At 48.0% G+C, this 19,291-nt stretch overlaps 1 protein-coding gene across 4 annotated transcripts in view; it reads right to left on the bottom strand.

The window, feature by feature from the left end:
• ADAMTS17 (ADAM metallopeptidase with thrombospondin type 1 motif 17) overlaps positions 1-19,291 on the bottom strand; it is a 354,869-nt gene that overhangs the window by 113,887 nt on the left and 221,691 nt on the right. For all 4 annotated transcript variants that reach the window (XM_060096914.1, XM_060096913.1, XM_060096915.1 and 1 more), the window contains 2 exons: positions 18,533-18,678; positions 4,102-4,268 (listed from right to left, as the gene is read on the bottom strand). In XM_060096914.1, coding sequence (XP_059952897.1) covers positions 4,102-4,268; positions 18,533-18,678 — 313 coding nt within the window. The remainder of the gene's footprint in view (positions 1-4,101; positions 4,269-18,532; positions 18,679-19,291) is intronic.

The raw sequence follows: 19,291 nt of genomic DNA on the forward strand, positions 1-19,291 counted from the left end.
TAGCCAGGCCTCAGCTGATTGGACCAGCAGTGGCCACGTGACTGTAGCTGGACCAATCAGAGTCTTTCTCCTCACCACAACCTCATAGGCAGGCCTCATGGGGCCTCCGTTGATTGGACCAAGAATGGCCACCTGACCACAGCTGGACCAATCAGAGTCTCTCTCCTGGGAAATCAGCACTGAAATTAGATAGAGAGGTTCTGTCTGCTCATGGTTGATGGATCTCTAAGAAGTCTACACTCCCTCATCCACAATTCAGAAATCCAAAAGCTCTGAAAACTGCAAGCATTTTTTTAAAACATATTTGGCAGACACATTAGGCAGCAAAATTAGACTTGACTGACATGAGACTGTTGGCAGTACTCAGTACCCCACTTAGAGACTGTTCATGGGTTACCTGGTAGAGGTGTCAGTGTGTCTGACTGTGGGGTGCTTCCCAGGACCCCACTGGGATATTAAATAATATATGGTTGATGCATGTTGTTATTTTTCTAACACCTAAAATGCTCTGAACTCCCAACCACATGTGGCCCCAAAGGATTTGAATACAGCATGAAGACTTCATAAAAGGTGCAGTGGGCTGCCCATCAGCCTGTACGTGGACAAGTTGTGAGAAAGCCAGTCTGTAGCGGGAGCAGGAAGAAATGGGTCACAAACGCAGGCTGTGGTGAACACGGAGAGAAGGTCCTGACATCTTCAGAGGCTCTGGCCTCAGACCTTCATCCCGGCCCTGGGGACCTGTGAGATACCCTGCATCTTCACAACCACTCTCTTTTTCATTAAGCAGCTCTAGCCAGAGTGGTCAAGCTCGAGTCAGAGAGTCCTGACCATCAGACCTTCCATCCCTTGGGAGGCTCAGACCCAGAGGGAGTTCCACCATGTCGGGGAGAGGCAGTTGGGAGAGGGAGCTGGGAAAGCACCTCCACGTCCAGACACGGCCTTTGCCAAGGCCTCTGACACTTCAATGGGTACGTGGCCTGCTGGCCTGGGCGGGGAGGACTAAACTCTTGAAGGCTTCCACTTAAATGAGATTCCACAGGGAAAGCAGAAAGGGGGTGGGTTTGGCAACAGGCCATCTCAATGGGTTTCTGTCTAAAGGCTTTTCCACTTAGAAATATTTTCTAAGGAAAGTCTTTGTCTTCTTTTGGAGGTGGTATGAATTTGTGGTCCTGAGCCCTCCCTTGGAAAATCTACCTCTGCAAGAATTCCCTTTTTTTTTTTTCAATAAGAGGAAAAAGAAAAAAATATAGCTTCCCCTTTCTTGAACTGTGCGTCACTCGCCAAAGAATTCCACAGCGATAGCAACGCTATGAATAGGGCAGTCATAATGGGCTTCAGAAGAGCCCAGAGCCCAACCACAGGAATCGTTCCTCTCATGGCTGAGCTAGAATTGTGCCTTTTATAAACCGAGTTGTGAGAGGAACACTTATAATCTCTATTCTCCCCCTCCCCCTACCTTCTGAATTGGGCATTTATTATTTTGTTTTTATCCTCATGAAACGCTCCTTAAAACAAAACAAAACAAAACAAAAAAACCGCTGGCTTCTGTTTATATTTGAGAAGGAAATGAAACCAAATATGCAAGAAGTCATGACAATTCCACCCCAGAGGGGGATGTGTCAAGCTACCCTTGCAAAGCCCTGTACTTGGGGTCTCTCCTTCAAAGGCAGAGTGCTTACTGTCCTTATCAAGTAGGGTTCCACTTTTCAGATCAAAGGTGGTGGCACTCTGGCTATAATTATTTATTGCTTTGGCAGAAACAAAAAGCGAGTGGGTAAAAACACATTCTGAACACAATGAGCTTCCCCAAATAGCTGTACTTGGAGGCTTCCTGTAAGGGGGATCTGGGCAGACATCAGCCTCAGCCACTGTAATGATAAGGAACCAAGGAGCTCAGTGATCCAAAAGTGGTTAGAAGTAAAATAGAAGTTTAATCTGGACTTGGAGAAATCTGTGGAAAAACAGACATTTCAGTGGGATTTCTGCATTGAATAAAAGAGGCAGGAAAACTGAAAACTGGAGCAAGAGACCAAGGAAAGAATAACAAGGCCTTGCACATGGCAGAGAGGAAATGAGAGTGGGTGAGTCCGTCTTAGACCTGACCTCTTCTTGCTCCCAAGACGTGGGAGAGGACAGACAGGGGACCTAAACCATCCTTATCTGGTAGTCTGGGGATGGTTGAAGGTTTGGAAATGAAGCTGCTTCTCATCAAAACCTGCCACTGCGCTGCAAACACGGCAGCCCCTGCCAGCACTATCTTCCTTCCGATTAGGGGTCCGAGTGCCTGGGACGTCTAGAGGCCTCAAATGTCTTCCTGCATCAGATGAATGCCCAGGCAGAGCCACAAGGCTTTTTTGTGAGCCCCAGCCTCCAGCTGCCCGTCTTCTGTTTGGGAGCATGGGTCTCCTCTCTCCCTAGTCTGCAGGGAAAGCCGAGTGTGTGAAGGCTCCATCTCCCTGGAAATCTGCTGGTTAGGCGACAAGGTGGCTATAATCACACAGTTCCCAAAGGTGGTGGTCCTTGTAAAAAAGGGACAACGTCTGGGGGAGCTCCCCGATGCTTTAAAATGAGCCCGTGGCTGGGTGGGTTGGTATTCTCTGCTCTGGTTTAGAACGTCCCATGTCAGTTTGAAGGTGATGGGTCAGGTTGTTGGGTTAAAAGCTGCGGATCTGAGGCCATTATTCCCTGTGCTGCCTGGGTCTACCCCCGGCATAGTTATGCACGCTTGAGCTTGTAACAGAGTGTATATTTCAGAGGTTCTTCAGATCACAGGGAAGAAACCTAAGTCCTGGCACAGGAACCTCATTCTCCTGCAAAGTATTTTGCCTCCTGCAAAATACTTCAGAGCCTGTGTAAAAATCAGGCCCAGTTGCTTGAGTTCTTATTGAAGCATCCTCACTCAGCACTCGTGAAATCTTTCTGTCTTACTGGAAGCCAGCTGGTTGTCTTCTGAGTCAGCTCCTCCGGAACTGGGCTCAGTTCCCTCCCTGCTCCTCATGCAGCAGCTTAGACGTGTTACGTAACCTGTAACCTCTCACCTTCTGCACGGGTGGTTTTGCATATTTAATGAGATGATATAAGCAGAGCTAACTTGAGCCTGGCACATGGTATGCTCCATAAATGGGACCATGTTGTCATCATTATAACACATTCTTGTTTCCTGAAGATGAACAGAATTTTAAGCATGAAAAACCCTGAACTAGGCCCTGGGAGATCTTATGGACAATAAACAAACATCACAAATCCTATAGACCTGATACCCCACCTCGAATTTTATCAGCCACTGGAAATGCTTGTAATGTCCAGTGGGCAGAGTCTCTTGATTTGGGAGAAAACTCTGGGAAAGAAAATGTGACCTGTGCTTATTATCATCTTCCCCAAGTTGTAAACTGTCCTGGAACAAAACAAATACAAACACATAGATACAATAAACAGAGTAGTGGTTACCAGAGGGGAAGGGGGGTGGGGGGAGGGTAAAGAGAGTCAACTGTATGGTGATGGATGGAAACTTAACTGCTGGTGGGGAGCACACTGTAGTGTATACACAAGTGAAAAATATAGTGTTGTACACATGAAATTTACATAATGTTATAAACCAATGTTACCTAAGTTAAAAAAAAAAACAACAAAACTTTCCCCAAACACTCCGGTCAAGGAGTTAAGAGCCAACCCAAGATGAACCAAGAAAAGAAATGCAAGAAAGCGTCACCACTGGAAAGAGAAACAGCAGACACACAAACCCGCTGCCCTGCTCCTGCAGAGCCTCGCTCTCCTCAACACTGGCCTGGGCCCGGCGGCACAGGGTATTAGATGGCAGGCTGCCAGCGCACCCACCTTGCTAGGAACAGAACGAGGGTAGGGGGCGGGCAGGAGGTATCTGGTCCACTGCCTGCCTCACAGCTGCTTTTGGGAAACCTCACAGAGCTGGGTCATCCAAGTTCAACTCCCTGTGGGTCCACGGCTGAGCTGGGCAGGACTGAAGTGTCCTCTTGGGTGGACTGTGGGGGTGGGGATGCCCTGGGGGTTTTCCTAGGAGGTGTTTATGGTCTTGGGAAGGAAGGGAGGGAGGCCGCTCTGAAAGGATGCGCCATATGCCTTTACCGTCAACCACCACTGCTGTCAGCAGGCCCTTCTTCTTGCTGCTCAGCCGGTCATGCACCTGGCACTGCTGGTCACGGAAGCTGGGCAGGCCCTTGGGGCAGGGCAAGTTCTCACAGACTGCGTGCTCCACGCTGGCGCCCAGGCAGTGCGTACCTCCAGGCCCCGGGCTAGAAGGAAGACAGTGGTCTGCGTTAACCAGACAGGCTGCGGAAATAGCAGGGGTGCTCGGGTTCGGCCTCTCTTTCCGGAGGGGGAAGGGGCAGGCGAAGTTTCCAAAACAACCTCCCTCTCCTCTTACACACCATCTCTCAGCAATCCCAGGCCCATGATGACGACCATGTTAAGTGAGCCATCAGAAAAATGAATCCAAGAACTGTAAATCAAGGTCATCTGGAATTAGAATACAGGGAGGATCAATCAGTTCACCAAGATCCACAAATTGTGTCTTTCGTCTGAACTTAAAACTTGACCATCTGTAACACTGAAAACCCCAAGGGGAATTTTTGGTGTGTGTGGGTTTTTTGATTTTTTGTCTCCTACAAAATGAAGACCTTTAAATGGCTCCTAGCTATACTCCAGAGGTCGCTAAGTTTCAGGATGGGTAAATAAATAGCTCTCATTTACTCTGTAATGAAAAGAATAAGAATGATTAATTCACTTGTTCATGGGCTTTGTGTAGAGACCAGCCGGATCCCAGTTTTGCACCCTTTACCAGGCAAGCGTGAGACCACACGTGCTCCATGCTGTGGTCTTGGGTCCTAGATGCTCTGTGCTTCGTCTGGGGCTTTAACCAGTGCTGGAGACCCAGTTGTGTTCTCTGGCCATGTCTGCACATGGGAGGGGCACTGAGGAGGAGCAGCAGGACCCTGGCCTAGCTGGCTGAAGCTGTCTCTGCCCAGCTCTTCCACGAGGCCCTGGAGGTCCTCTTAGGACTCTGACCTGGGCAACCTCAATGGTGCCCTTCACCTCCATGATGCCAAGAGCATCACGATGGAGTAAGATTGACCCCACCTCCCCTCACCATTCCCCCGGCACTTTTTTATTGAAATTCAGCACAAATCACACCTGCTCCACTCAATGACTTTCCACAAACTGTACACACCTGTTAGCAAGGTGACATTTTTTGATACACTAACCATTTCATTTTGAATATTTCCTTTACTCTCTTTGCCATTTCTTGTGTTCAGACGGTAAGACCACCCTATGATGATTGCCTTATGGAAGAGATATGACAGCAGAAGGGGGCAAAAGTCTTTAGGCTTTTGTGTCACAATAATCTACACCAGGAATCCACAAACTTTCTCTGCAAAGGGCCAGACAGTCAATTTTTTTGGCTTTGTGGGCCACGCAGTCTCTGTTGCAACTACTCAATTCTGCCACTGCTGGACAAAAGCAACAAAAGACAATGTGTAAACAAAAGGGTGTGGCTATGTGCCAATCAAACTTTATTTACAAAACCAGTGGTGGGCCAGATTTGACCCATGGGCCATAGCTTGCCAGCCCCTGGTCTACATAAATGTGTTCAAGGAAACATCTGGAGTAGGAGGAAAGGCGCCGCTCATACCTCCATGCCCACCTCATACACCCCAGACAACACCTCTCCCACCTGGGAGTGGAGGCAGCCTTGAGAGATTACATACGCTAGGGGCTCCACAGAGGGTTCTGAGTTTTGATCTCAAAGTTAGGGAACAGCAAAACCTCTCTAAGGCTTATGACATCTGAGAAGAGAGGGATCCTTTGTTCGTTTGCCTGCCCATAGTACCAGGGAGGCAGCTAGAGCTCAGGGAAACGACTGCACGGCACGCTCGGATAGGTGGAGCCTCAGACTACCTCCCCAGGAGCCTCAGGCCCAAGTGCCAAGTGTGGATAGATGAATGTATTTCTGTGCCACAAAGCATGGCGCAGAAGGAACAGAGAGGGGCTGGCCCTGATGAACCATGTGGACCAGCAGGAGGGACATCTTTTCTGCAACAGGCGAGTTGCACATCCCATGGCTGGGACCAGAGAAGAAATGGGTGAGGCAGAGATGCTCTATGGTAAGAAGTTGTGGGTTGAATTATGTCCTCTCTAAAATTCATATGCTGAAGTCCTAACCTCCAGAGCATCAGACTGTGACCTTACTTGGAAATAGGACCACTGCAGATGTAATTAGTTAAGATGAGGTCATACTACAGTAGGGTGAGCTCCTAATTCAGTGTGAATGCTGTTATTATAAAAAGGGGAAATCTGGAGACAGACACCCACAGGGAGAACGCCATGTGAAGATGAAGACAGAGATCAGAGTGATGATTCTACACTCTAAGGAATGCCAAAGATTGTCAGTAAACCACCAGATTCTCCCTTACAGACCTCAGAAGGAGCCAACCCTTCCAAATCTTGATTTTGGACTTCTAGCCTCCAGAACTGGGAAAATAAATCTGTTGTTTATGCCACCCAGTTAGAGGGTTGTTACGGCAGCCCTAGGAGATGAATACACCAGACATCACAATAACCAGATGCATCCTCAACCAAACTTAGATGCAGACTCAGGGAAAATGGGGCAATAGCTCCTGAAATGATCAGGAATCCAAAATGGACTAGAATGGAGTGCAAAAATACAAATTAGGTTGTTGCTAAAACAATAAAGGAAGCTATGTTTCCTACACACCTTAGGGTGTGGACTGAGATTTGCACATGTCATGTAATTAACTTCCTGAATTGTCATCAAACTTTGTTTTAGTTTCCTTTTTAATTTCCTCCATCAATTGAGTTTTCCAGATTTACGTCTGACTGACCCTCATATGCCAACTACCTTTATGCCTCACAGCAGGCAGGTGGAGAGCAGATTAGATGTGACATAAGAGAATTCCTGGATCCAGCAGAAAGTGGGCCTGAGAGGGGGCAGCCCATGAGATACCACATGTGCCTCAGGATGCTTCCCTCCTGAACTCTGTTTATCCTCTTTCTTCTCCACGTCCAATCTTCTCCCACAGGCAAGTCTCCTTTCAGCCCCCATCTGGCTCACTGCCCCATCTTCCCCACTCCCTGATCCCTAACTCTGCCCATGCTTAAGGATACCTCCATCCTGCAGCCTATTTTTCTTTCCTGCCTGGAACCTCTCCTGACCCTGCTTGGGTCTCTGCTATGCTGCTTATCATCAACCTTGTGAAATAGTCAGCTGAGTTCCTGTTTTCCTCTTATTCCTCTGCATCCTCAAGCAGAGAATCCTACACAGGCTGGTCTTTAATAAACAGTAGTTAGACTGAATTGAACTATATTATCAGAATTTATCTTAAAAGGATCAAAAGACAAAGTGATGTCAGGGAAAATGGTGGAGTAGGAAGCACCAAGAATCTCTCCACCTGGACCAAAACTGTACTGACAAAAACTGCCTGAAGTAACTATTTTGAAACTCTGGAGTCTATCCGAAAGCTTGCAGCCTCCAGGAGAAAGCTTAGCTGGTAAGCTGTGGTTAATTTTGGTCAATTTCAATCTTGAGTGTGGTAGTGGCTATCTGTACACCATGTCCCAGTCCCATGGCAGGTAGCTATGCCTACATTCCTGGTGTGGCTTGCTGGAGCCAGGGTGGACAATAAGGACTTTGTCCTCCAAATATCAGAGTTCTGTGTTCTGATTGCTCAGTGCTGCTTTTGATTTCTGAGGTACGGGCATAGAGGCTGGCCACCACTGCTGCAATCCCTACCAGCTGCAGCCCCTACCAGAGAATTTCAGTGAGCAATACATTTAAAAAAAATCTTTTTCTCCTTTTAGGAGCCAGATATTTAAGGATTAGGTTATTCAGAAGCAACTGCATAGATGGGAAAATTTAGAAAGCCACTAGATTTGCCCAAGAAGAGATGAAGGCTCAGAAAAGGCCAGAGAAGACCTTACACTTCTTCAGTTTGATCCCCAACACAGAGAAATTTTTCAGTAGCAAAGAAACGGTAAATCCGGGAAGAAGGAGGAGAAGCTGATTTCCAGAGGTACATTGTAAGATTCAAATGTCCAGTTTTCAACAAAACAATCACAAGGCATATAAAGAAACAGGAAAGTATGGCCCATTCAAAGCAACAAAATACACTGGTAGAAACTGAAGGAAGCCCAGAGGTTGGGCTTACTAGACAAAGACTATAAAACAACAGTCTTTAAGATGCTCAAAGTGCTAAAGGAAGACGTAGACAAAGACAGGAAAATGATACATGAAAAAGTCAGAATATCAATAAAGAGATAGAAATTATAAAAAGGAAAAAATACTCTGAAGTTGAGAAGTACAATAACTGAAATGAAAAATTTACCAGTTGAGTTCAAAAGCAGATCTGAGCAGGCAGAAACAAAAATCAGGAATATACATTTGTTCTATGAATTTGTCCTATGAATTGAAATACTGAGTCTGGGGAATGAAAAGAAAAAAGAATAAAGAAAAGTAAGCAGAGGGGATCTGTGGGAAACCAGTAAGGGGACTAAGATACACACTATGGGAGTCTTAGAAGGAGAAAAAAGGAGCAGAGAGATTATTTGAAGAAATGATGGCTTAAAACTTCCCGAATTTGAAGAAAGACATGAATCTACAATTCAAACAGGGTAAGTTCACTGAGATGCACTATAATTAAACTGTCAAAGGACAAGGAGAGAATCTTGAAAGCAGCAAGAGAGAAGCAACACATCACAGACAAGAGATCCTCAGTAAATTACAAGCCTATTTCTAATCAGAAACCCTGGAGGCCAGAAGTCAGTGGGTTGATACATTCAAAGTTCTCAAAGAAAAAAAAAATCTATCAACTAAGAGTTCTATACCCAGCAAAACTGTCATTCAAAAGTGAGGGAGAAATTAAGATATTCCCAGATAAGCAAAAGTTGAGGAAGTTTTTTACCATCAGGACCTGCCCTACAAGAAATGCTTCACGCTCAAATGAAAGAACACTAGATGGTAACTTGAAGCCACATGAAGAATTAAAGCTCTCCAGTCAAGCAGCCATGATGCTAAGCTTTATCAGAACCAACTACTAGAGAGACCCTAGAGGAGGGACAGGCTTTGTCTCTGGTTCTGATATGTGACTTCTCCCTGTAGGCTCCTGTGGTAGCCTGTGATGCATGCCACCTCCCTCTAGGCAGCTTCCGAAGGCAGCTTCTGAGCACACCAACACTTTGGGAAAATTCTCAGCCTGGTCTCACATGCGGTTTCTCCTTTGGACGGTTTTCCCTGACACCACTAAGTGTGATTTCCCAGAGGTTCCCACCAGTGCAGCACCTCTGCAAACGTCTCCCTCATCCAGTGGGCACTGGTTGTACCCTCTCCAACAAGTCCAAGGAATTTCAGCCCTGGGTGTGTGTGCGAGGGGGGCACCCTCATCCATATTTGTTCCTTCCTTGGGTGCCCTGCCTCAGACCTGAAGATAGGGGCTGCTTCCTGTATCTGCTCTTCCTGTGTCTCTAGAGTTCTTTACATCTTAGCAGCTAATTCCCCAGTACTACAATCACCTGTTATAGCTAATACTTTTTCACATTAAACTTTCCCTGTTCAAAAAAAAGACCAAAAGAGTTGATTTTTCCAGTTTTCCTTTGGGTCACTATTTTGAACAACATGGGAAAAGGGAGAAGCAATCCACAAGCAGCATGATTTTCTACCCAAATCATCCCAGCTTCAATATGTGGATCTGTGGCAGGACCCTGCACTCAGCCCACTCACTCTTTAAGACGGTGTCAATAACATAGGCCATCTGAGTGTTACTGTGACACCAGTGAGGGCCTCCTGGGTATACACTGGTGCTGAGACCACAGAAAGAGGCCCTCTATACATGCCATAAAGAAGACGGAAGAGAATCTTTGCAGGGGGAAGGCACGTCTGACAGGAAGGTCCACAAGTAGCTTATGAACAGAAGTTCTGGGGGAAGACTTGGAGGAGGGGCCAGCTTTACCAAGGAACCCACGCCAGGTGAATGGACCAAGCTTGAGTTGTATGGACACAGGGCCTTCAGGAGATGCTGTGTTAGGGCTGCAAACACAGGCAGGAGAGATCACTCTCCCAAAGTCTGAGGAGCAGAGGCTGGGGTTCTCACTTACCCCGAGTTATACAGTGTGGGTAAAATACAAAGCACCTAGGAAGGCCAAAATAACAGAAACCAAGCTTGACATGGCTAAAATGAAGGATGGTTACCATAATAGGATTTGTGGTAGAATAGAGTCCTCTGTTTCTGAGAGCTAGAAGTAGGTCCATAACCAACGCTCAGCCTTTCCCACAATGGCTGGAAGGGCTCCAAGCCTCCATGAGGACCCTTGGAAATGCAAGGGGAGGTGGCAGCACATTGAAATTTCACCCTTGAGGACACAGGTAAGAACAGAGGCACTTTCACGTTAACGGTGATCATACACTAATATGCCCAGAGGGCTTACACTCTGCCTGCTCTTCATAACCGTTACCTCATTAAGTCGGCACAAAGAATCAGAAGGGGGATCCTCACTGCATCCTTCAGATGAGGAAATCAAAGCTCCAATATGTTAAATGACCGCACAGCAGGGAAGTGAGTGGTAGAGATAAGAAAGTGTGACTCACAGGTGCTCCTGGTTGTAGCAGGAGCAGGTTAGGGATGGGGGCTACCCACTGGCTACTGTGAGGTGAGGAATGCCAGCCTCACCCACTGAGACAGGCATGGGGGGTGTGATGGATTTTCAAGATGCTTCTCCAATATCAATCCCCAATTTCTATTTGTACTCTATCAGGACTTTCTTAATACGATCAAAGTACAGTTAGGGGAACCACTGTCAGAAACCGCCCGCGCCGGTCAGGCACCATAGTAACCAACTGCATGAGTTATCTTACAACACGAGGTCCTGGTAAGGGATGCAGAACTAACAAGCTACCACCATCCAGAAGAATTCGGGAAAGGTCAGAAGGAGAGAGGAGATGCCATTCCATATGTCCTGCCAACCTCCCAGAATCCTTCTCGCTGGAATCCATCTTGGCTGAGCAATGTGTGTGCCACCAGGAAGGACCCGGAGTCAGAATGATTGGCCAGAGACAACCCGGAAACTAATCCCATCACCCTAAAACCCGAGACTGCGAGCCACGTGGCAGAGCCGTCCTCCTGGGTCCCCTCACCCTGCTGCTCTCTGCCTGGGAGCCCCTTCCCAATGAAGTCTCTTGCTTTGTCAACATGTGTGATTCCTAGGACAATTCATTTCCGAGTGTTAGACAAGAGCCCACTCTTGGGCCCTGGAAAGGATCCCCCTTCTTGCAACAGTAGGAGTTTAGACATAAACCCAAATGACTGGACCAGGCAGGTCACAGGAAAGGATATCCAAGTGGCAACTACAGACACAATCAGATGCTCAGCCTCACTGCTTATGAAAGAAATGCACAGGACAACCTCACCAAGCTACCACTACACACCCACCAGAACGGTCAGAGTGGAAAAGCCATACAGCACCGAGCACTGGGGAGGCTGGGGGCAGGTGGAAGCTTACTGCTGCTCAGGGAAAGGGGATGGCATGGCCACTCTACAAACCAGGCCCTCACCCAGTCACACACACACCAGGAGCCAACACGCACCTGTATGCATGCCCAGCACATGTGCTCCACCACGATGAGCAGTGCTGTGCTGGGAGCCACATACTCAAGGGTAGGTGCCCTTTCTGCACATTACACCATCAGATAGCTGTTTAAAACAAGGCAAAGCATAAGGTAGAGAGGCTGGGGCGAGAACCCGGAAAGCGGAGAGAAAGTTCGGAGAGAAAGCCGAGTCCCTCTGAGCTCCTGTGGGGTAGGACCGGCTCCTGCCAGGTGGGTCCCAAGGGCCCCAGGCAGACTCAGCACAGAGCAGGGAAGCACGAAGGTCTGCTCAGATGATCAGCATCACAGACAGCAGGTCTGCCCTTTCCCTGGATGACAGGCAGCATTCAGGTGGAAGGAAGAGCAAGAGGCAGCTGAGCGGCAGCGCTTTTGGGTTTTTTGCTATGCTCCATTGAAGGAAGGTAGATCAGAAGATAAAGCCACCACAGTGGTTAAGACCCCCTCACCACCCAGAGACAGGGTGACTTCAGCAGTTCTGCCTCCTGTTCTTGCACCAAGAGCTCCGAGGAGCAAGCAGGGCACAGCCGCGGGATCAAAGTGCTGCAGAGCTACTAATGCCCCCACAGGGCAGCCGCCGTCCTAATGTTAAGGCCTCCTCTGAAAAGTACCAAGTAACACATGGAACTTAGGCTCAAGTGCAGAAAATTGTGATTTTAAAAAACTATCCCTGTGAGTACCAGTTACGTTAAAAGCACACGTATGGGGGTTTCACTGTGGAAGCAAAAAGCCATTACAGGAACATAACTTCACACCCCAAGGTTTTAGAAGGAGGTGGGCTGCTTTCCTTCCTGATGCTCAGGGTGTGGACGCTGTGTGGTGACCCTAATGCACTCCTGCTTCTAAGATCCACTCACCTCCCCATCCTTCCTGTGCAGAGCTGGCTTTTCACACAAGATCAATGGAGGCTTTTCTCCCCACCGTACTCCCCAGCCATCCCCCAAACACAAGCCTCCTGATGGGGTACCAGAATTCACATTAGAGATGAACTCTCTTTTGGCAAAAACTCCCACTGACAGCAACACAAATTATGTCAGGAAAGGACAAGCTTAGGAAGCTGGATTAAAAACACGGATGGTCCCCAAAGCCTTGATGTTAGTTGGCAAGAAATAAAAATTCCAATAGCTGTAAAGACCAAGACTAGAGAAAAAAATGGGGGGACTCTTTTGCCAGTATTTTGGACAGTGAATAAACCAGCTGCAGAAGATGGGAAAGGTGCCAGGAATATAAAGTGAAGGGGGTGGGGAGAGGGTGGTGGGAGAGTTCCAAGTAGGAGATGTACATAGCAGTGAGATTTGGACATTCTTGGGAAATCTCAAGGCAGCGAGCCTGGTGATTTAAGGAGTGAGCTGGGAGAGGACATTGTTTTGGTCAGAGCTTGGCTTGGGGCCTCCATCAGCTGTGCTTTGTAACAATCACCACCTCAGGCCATTCTGCAAAAGCAGGCTGACAGCTACTGCCTGGACTTCAGCAAACCCTCCCTGCTCCTGCCTCTCCCTGGGAAGGAAGCAGGACTGCTGCAAAGCTGCCCCCCAAGGCCAGCCCCTTCTCTTCCCGTTCACCTGGGTGGTTCCATGAAGGTGAGAAACCTTGTAGAAAACTACAGGGGAAAAAGAGCCTGTTGCTTCAGAACAGGAAATGGAGCTACACTGTTATTGCAAAAGACTGGACCGACTACCAAGGCGTAACTATTATAGGAGCAAAAACATATTGTTTCTCTCACTTGGAATAAACAAAGCCAGATTATGTTTGGAGCTTGCTCTTGAGATGGCTCTGAGCACCTCTAGCTGTGAGCACAGCCTCACTGGGGCAGGGAAGGCACAGGTGAAGATGGCCCTCATGCCCAGGGGCACCTGGACCCCATTCCTGGCTGTTCACAGCTTGTGGGCCTCAGTGAGGCTAGATGGTGCAAGGGAAGGGGTCTACCTGGTGACTCACCTCCTTGGCATAATAATCCACAATAACCTTTGTGTTTTTTAAGGAATGACAGTATTAGATGTGTGTTTTGCAGCACTGGAAGATCAGAAAGTTTGCTTTTTCTCAGCAAGCATGCGTCTAGACAGTCAGGTGGTCAAGTACACATTACAGAGGGCTGGTCTGCTGTGGGCATGGAAGGAGGATAGGGCCCAACAGCTCAAAGGTCAGTGGGGGAGGACACAGTGAAAACAAGTGAGCAAATATATATGAGTAATTATAAATCATTATAATACCTGTAACGTTAGGAAAGGGTGCAGAGAGAGCGTGTAGAGCAGGCACCTGCCTCGGGCAGCGTGGTCAGGGGAGGAGGCCTGTCTGAAGAGAAGACACAAAGAGGGCAAAGGAAGCCGGGAAGAGGGAAAGGAGCACTGACCCAGGTCCGGAGGTTGGGGCGTTGTGTCTGACAACAGAAAGGAGGTGCAGTAGGTTGAATAGGGTGGTGCCTTCCCCTGCAAAGACAAACCCACCCAGAACCTGCAAATGTGACCTTAACTGGGAAAAGGGTCTTGCTAGATATCATCAGGATCTCATAATTATGAGATGAGATCATCCTGGATTAGGGTGGCCCCTAAACCCAATGGTCAGTGTCCTGAGAAGAGAAGAGGTGGTGAGGAGAAGCACAGAGAAGACGTCCACATGAAGGCAGGGGCAGAGGCTAGAGTGGTTAAGTCTATAGGGCAGAGAAGGCTGGCAGCCACCAAGGGCAAGGGGACAGGCGAGCAATGGATTCTCCTTCAGAGTTTCAGGAAGGAATCAATCCTGCTGACACCTTGACTTCAAACTCCTGGTTTCTAGTAGAACTGTGAGAGGATAAATTTATATTGTTTTAAGACACCAAGGGACTTCCCTGGTGGTGCAGTGGTTAAGAATCCGCCTGCCAGTGCAGGGGACACAGGTTCGATCCGTGGTCTGGGAAGATCCCACATGCCGCAGAGCACTAAGCCCGTGTGCCACACTACTGAGCCTGCTCTCTACAGCCCACGAGCCACAACTACTGAAGCCCATGAGCCTAGAGCCCGTGCTCTACAACAAGAGAAGCCACCGCAATGAGAAGCCAGAGCACCGCAACGCAGGGTAGCCCCCGCTCACCGCAACTAGAGAAAGCCCGTGCACAGCAACGAAGACACAACACAACACAAATAAATGAATAAAAAATAAATTAAAAAAAAAAGACACCAAGTCCTGGTAATTTATCATGGCAGCCACAGGAAACTAATACAGGGGCCACGGTGAAGAGCATGGATTTCATTCTAAGTGCAGCGGGGAGTGAACAAAAGGGCTGAAGCAGGAAGAGGTATAATTGGCTTTACTGGTAAGTGGATGTCTCTGGCTTTCTGTGGAGAATGAATTTGGGGGCTGGGGGGATCATGTGGGAAGCAGGGAGGCTGATGCCGATCGTCCGAAAGGACACTGGAGCCTCGCTGCTGGGTCCAAACCTGACCGGCCATTGCCCAGCTGTGTGACCTGTAGCAAGTTACCTAACCTCCATATGATTCAGTTTTTAACGTGTGCAAAGGGGACAAAAAAGACGCCTCTCCCTTACGACAAATTTAGGTGATTTACTATGTGCAAATGTCTAGAAGGGAACCTGGCACTTGGACAGGGTCCTGCGTGCCCTGTTCTTATCATTATCAGACATGGAGGAGGAAGAGAGGGGACAAGGGGACATGCATGCACTCAGGTGCTTTGAACTCGACCTGTGCAACAGCTGGTGGTGCTATTTACTGAGGGGGACGTGGGCTGGGAGGGGAGTTTGGGGGAGGAGAGATCGCAGCTTAGGAACCGTCAGGTTTGAGGTGTCCAGGAGAAAACCAAGGGCAGTTGGCAGGACTATGCCCCTATAGGGGGGCGGGGACTTTATCCAGTTTTGCTTATCGTAAGCGTACACCGAGCAGGGTCCCTGGCCCTGAGTTAGGACCCTGTGCAGGTTTACTGAAGGCCCCGTGTTGGAGAGGCATCTCCGAGGAGGGTGTTCTCTCTCGGGTCCTTCTCCAGTTGCCCTGCCCCACGGGGTGTTGCTGGAAGACTTCCCTCCTGGGGATGTGTCAGAGCCCACAACCACCTGAGGTGCTGAGACCCACAAAACCCCTCAGCTGTCTACATGCGGTAGTCCTACAGCATCCCCATTCCTCAATGATAAGATGTAGGAAGGGGACAAGGAGAGATGAAGTTCATGACTGCCAGTCGGGGGCCACCTGATAAAGTAGAGGAATGGAAGAAGGTTTCTAAAACAACTTTGGGATTTCCAGAACAGCCTCTTTATGGGGCCAATGGGCCTGGAGGGGTGGGGTGAGGACACAGCGTGGGAAATCCCATGGCAGTTCAGGCCAGGGTGGGGGGTATGTTCACTCAGCCCTCTGAACTCAGGGGTCTTTAGGAGCCTCCCATCACAAAATGCCCCTGGGCCCAGAACAGAGAAAGCAGCTGGGGTGGGGACAATGGGCAGAGCTGAAGCATGGTTGGGGGGGTGGGTGCACCTTAGGCGACGTCATCTTCATAAAACACAAAATCAGGTAGGTCCCGTGCAAGTTTTGCCTAACACATTTGCTCAGCATTGATAACATCTTATTCTTGCAAGGGTGCCTTCACCTAAACACAATCCTATTGTTGACCATCTTGGGACACAGAGTCCTTCCAGAGGTATTTAAAGGGTCAGATATTCCCCTACTATGACATTTACTGGGTGTCACCTGAGCTGGGATGATGTACGTAATGTGCCAAAGGAGAGCAGTCCTTGGCCAGGGCACCTGAGCTCCAATCACAAACATGGAGCACCCATGACAGTCACAGCCTTTGCAAATTGTGCTCTGCACTTAACAAATCCTTTCTCCTCTGAGCCTCAAAGCAGTGCTGTGAGGTAGGAGGTAGGGCGTGTGGTCTTGCCCCTGTTCTTCTCCTGGTGCTAATATCAAGAGGGGCCATGTAGTAAATACAGATCATGTACTTTACATGCATTCCCGTGGATTTTTCCAATTTTTAGATGGATAGGAAGGTAACAGCTGCTTGTTGCTATAAAAAGTGGCCCTGGGATTTGAAGCCTTGTCAGTTCTGGCTTTGAAGCCTGGCTCTTCCTACTATACCATGCCAGCTCCCTGTAATGGAGGAAGCTGAGGCCCAGAGAGAGAAGGGTCTTCCTTGAGGTCACACGACCAATAACCAACCAAACCAGGCCCAAATCTCCACACCATGATTCCAAACCCAGAGCTCTCTTCTTTGGGCGAGAGGTGGAACTATCTTAACATCATCACAGAGAAATGGAAAAACTGAAGCCACTATTAACCTCTCACCACTTAGCTAAATAGGTTTTCTAATCATCTACCCATCTATGATGGCAAATTTTATGTACCAACTTGACTGGCCATGGGATGCTGAGACTAAAAATTCTTCCTGGGGGTGTTTGTGAGGGTGTTTCCAGATGAGATTAGCATTTGCATTGGTGGACTCCTAGAGCAGTTGCCCTCCCCAGTGTGGGTGGGCATCACCCAATCCACTGAGGGCCTGATTAGAACAAAAGGCAGAAGGAGGCCTCACTGTTTGGGCTGTGACGTCTCCTCTCACCTTCTCCTGCCCTTGGACTGGGATTTACATCGTGGGCTCCCCTGGTCCTCAGGCCTTCAGACTCAGACTGAATTACACCTGGGCCTTCAGCTTGCAGGTGGCAGATCATGGAATTTCTCAGCCTCCATAACCATGTGAGCCAATAATAAATCATACGTATGTGGTTATTGGTTCTGCCTCTCTGGAAAATCCTAATATACCACCTATGCTTTTAATTAAGAATTCATTTCTAAAAGATTAAATACCTACCTACTATCTGTCAGGCACTCTGCTGGGTGCTGGAGGGAAAAGTTTTAATAAGACAATACATAATGCCAATGCTTATAGCACTACCAGAAAATACAGTGTTCTTGACATTGACTAAACTGTGAGCGTAAGTTTTCCTTTAATCTGGAGGTTCTCAACCTTGGCTGGTCATTGGAGTCACCCAGAGAGATTTGGCACATCAGATTCCTGGGCCCCACCTGCAGAGTTTGTGGTTTAATTGGTCTGGGATATACCTTGGGCATTAGAATTTTTAAATACAGGAGAGGTTTGCTAATTATTCATCAATACAATTTAATTGTAGATATAAACCATTTCCTTTTAGTCATAATTTATAACTTGCTCATTTTCAAAAATTAATGTGATGTAGCTGATGGCACACAAGATGTAAAACAGATTATTTAAAGAAACATTAAAAATGGGAAATTTCAAGAGAAAAGGAGAAAAAATAAACCCGTGATAAAGGAATTATTACAGTTAAGCGTAAGATCTAGCCCTGAGTTTTTTGGAGCAAATGTGTAGAGGTGAACAAGGATTACGGTGTCATCATAGTCAATAAAAGGAAGCCTATGAGGAAACAAAACTAAAAAACTGTTTTCTGTCAAACAGTTCTAACAGGACAGGTGAAAGATATTTGGATACAAAAGAGTGGAACCCACAAATGCTTTGTAACTTATCAACAGCCAGGCTGCTCCCAGATTAGCTCATAGCCAATTTGAAGGTCAGCCTCACTTTTCCGAAGGGCTGCCAGTTTCCCTGGGATAACCCTTGTCTAAGGCAGCCAGGAAGCAGGCCGGGAGGGATTCTCTTCCAGCTGGATGAGAAACGGTTCTACCAGGGCCCACGCAAGGAAGGGTAGCCAGCTCCCCACAGGACTTACTGCATCTCTGTTACAGAGAGAGTTCTGTTTGAGCTGAGATGCTGTCTGATGCACACAATGCCCGGCAACCTGGACCTTTGGTTCAAGTTCACTTTCCTTCAGCTCAAATCAACAGTGGGAGACAGACCCTGCTCTGCTAAGGCAATGCGAGCTGCAGTTTGGAAACCCCGATCCAGGCACCCCGGAGAAGGCTGGTCAGGGGGACTTACGGAGGGTTGTCGCATTTCCTCTGCCGGAAGCGGGCTCCCGTGCCACACGTGCGGCTGCACATGCTCCAGCTGCCCCACAGGCTCCAGTCTCCGTCCACGTGCTCCGGGATGGGCGTCTTGTTCACACACTCCCCTGCGCGGCACCACTGAAACACAGCAGGGCAGCAAACCTGCTTACTCACTAAAAACTGAGATCCCCTCCACGTGAGAAAACACCACGCCCCCGAAACCCAATTTTTGTAATTTACACAAAAGTAGACTATTTCGGGGTGTGTAAGTTTGCTAACTCTGGTGACATTCCTTCCATATTCAACCTGACACCGCTATGGCTCTGGGGTTTGGATTTTGCCCTAAACTTCCACGTGAAAGTGTTCAGTGGAGGTTCTCTAAATTCCCAGAAAAAGGATGAATTCACATGGCTCATGGAGAAACCTATCTTCTGCAAACTGTTTAATGTGAGTCTCTTTCTGAAAGGCAGTATTTCCTGGCTCTGTAGTTTTGAACTTCAGGATTGGGATTGGTGCTTGGAGATGATACAGCTGGTGCCACGTGGGAGAACCTTGGCTTTTTCTGAGGATAAGAGAAAGCCAATCCTCTAAAATAATTTCCCAACGTATGTGGCACAAACCCTGGGGCAGGAGATGTGACTTAATGGTCCTGATCACAGCATCTCTTTCAGTTCGTACAATAAGACTAGAGAGAAAGCCTTAGGCTGTGGCTGCTGGTCCTGAACACCTCTCCTAACACTTGCCACTCTCT

The sequence above is a fragment of the Mesoplodon densirostris genome, chromosome 4, assembly GCF_025265405.1.
Source record: "Mesoplodon densirostris isolate mMesDen1 chromosome 4, mMesDen1 primary haplotype, whole genome shotgun sequence".
NCBI lineage: Eukaryota > Metazoa > Chordata > Mammalia > Artiodactyla > Ziphiidae > Mesoplodon > Mesoplodon densirostris.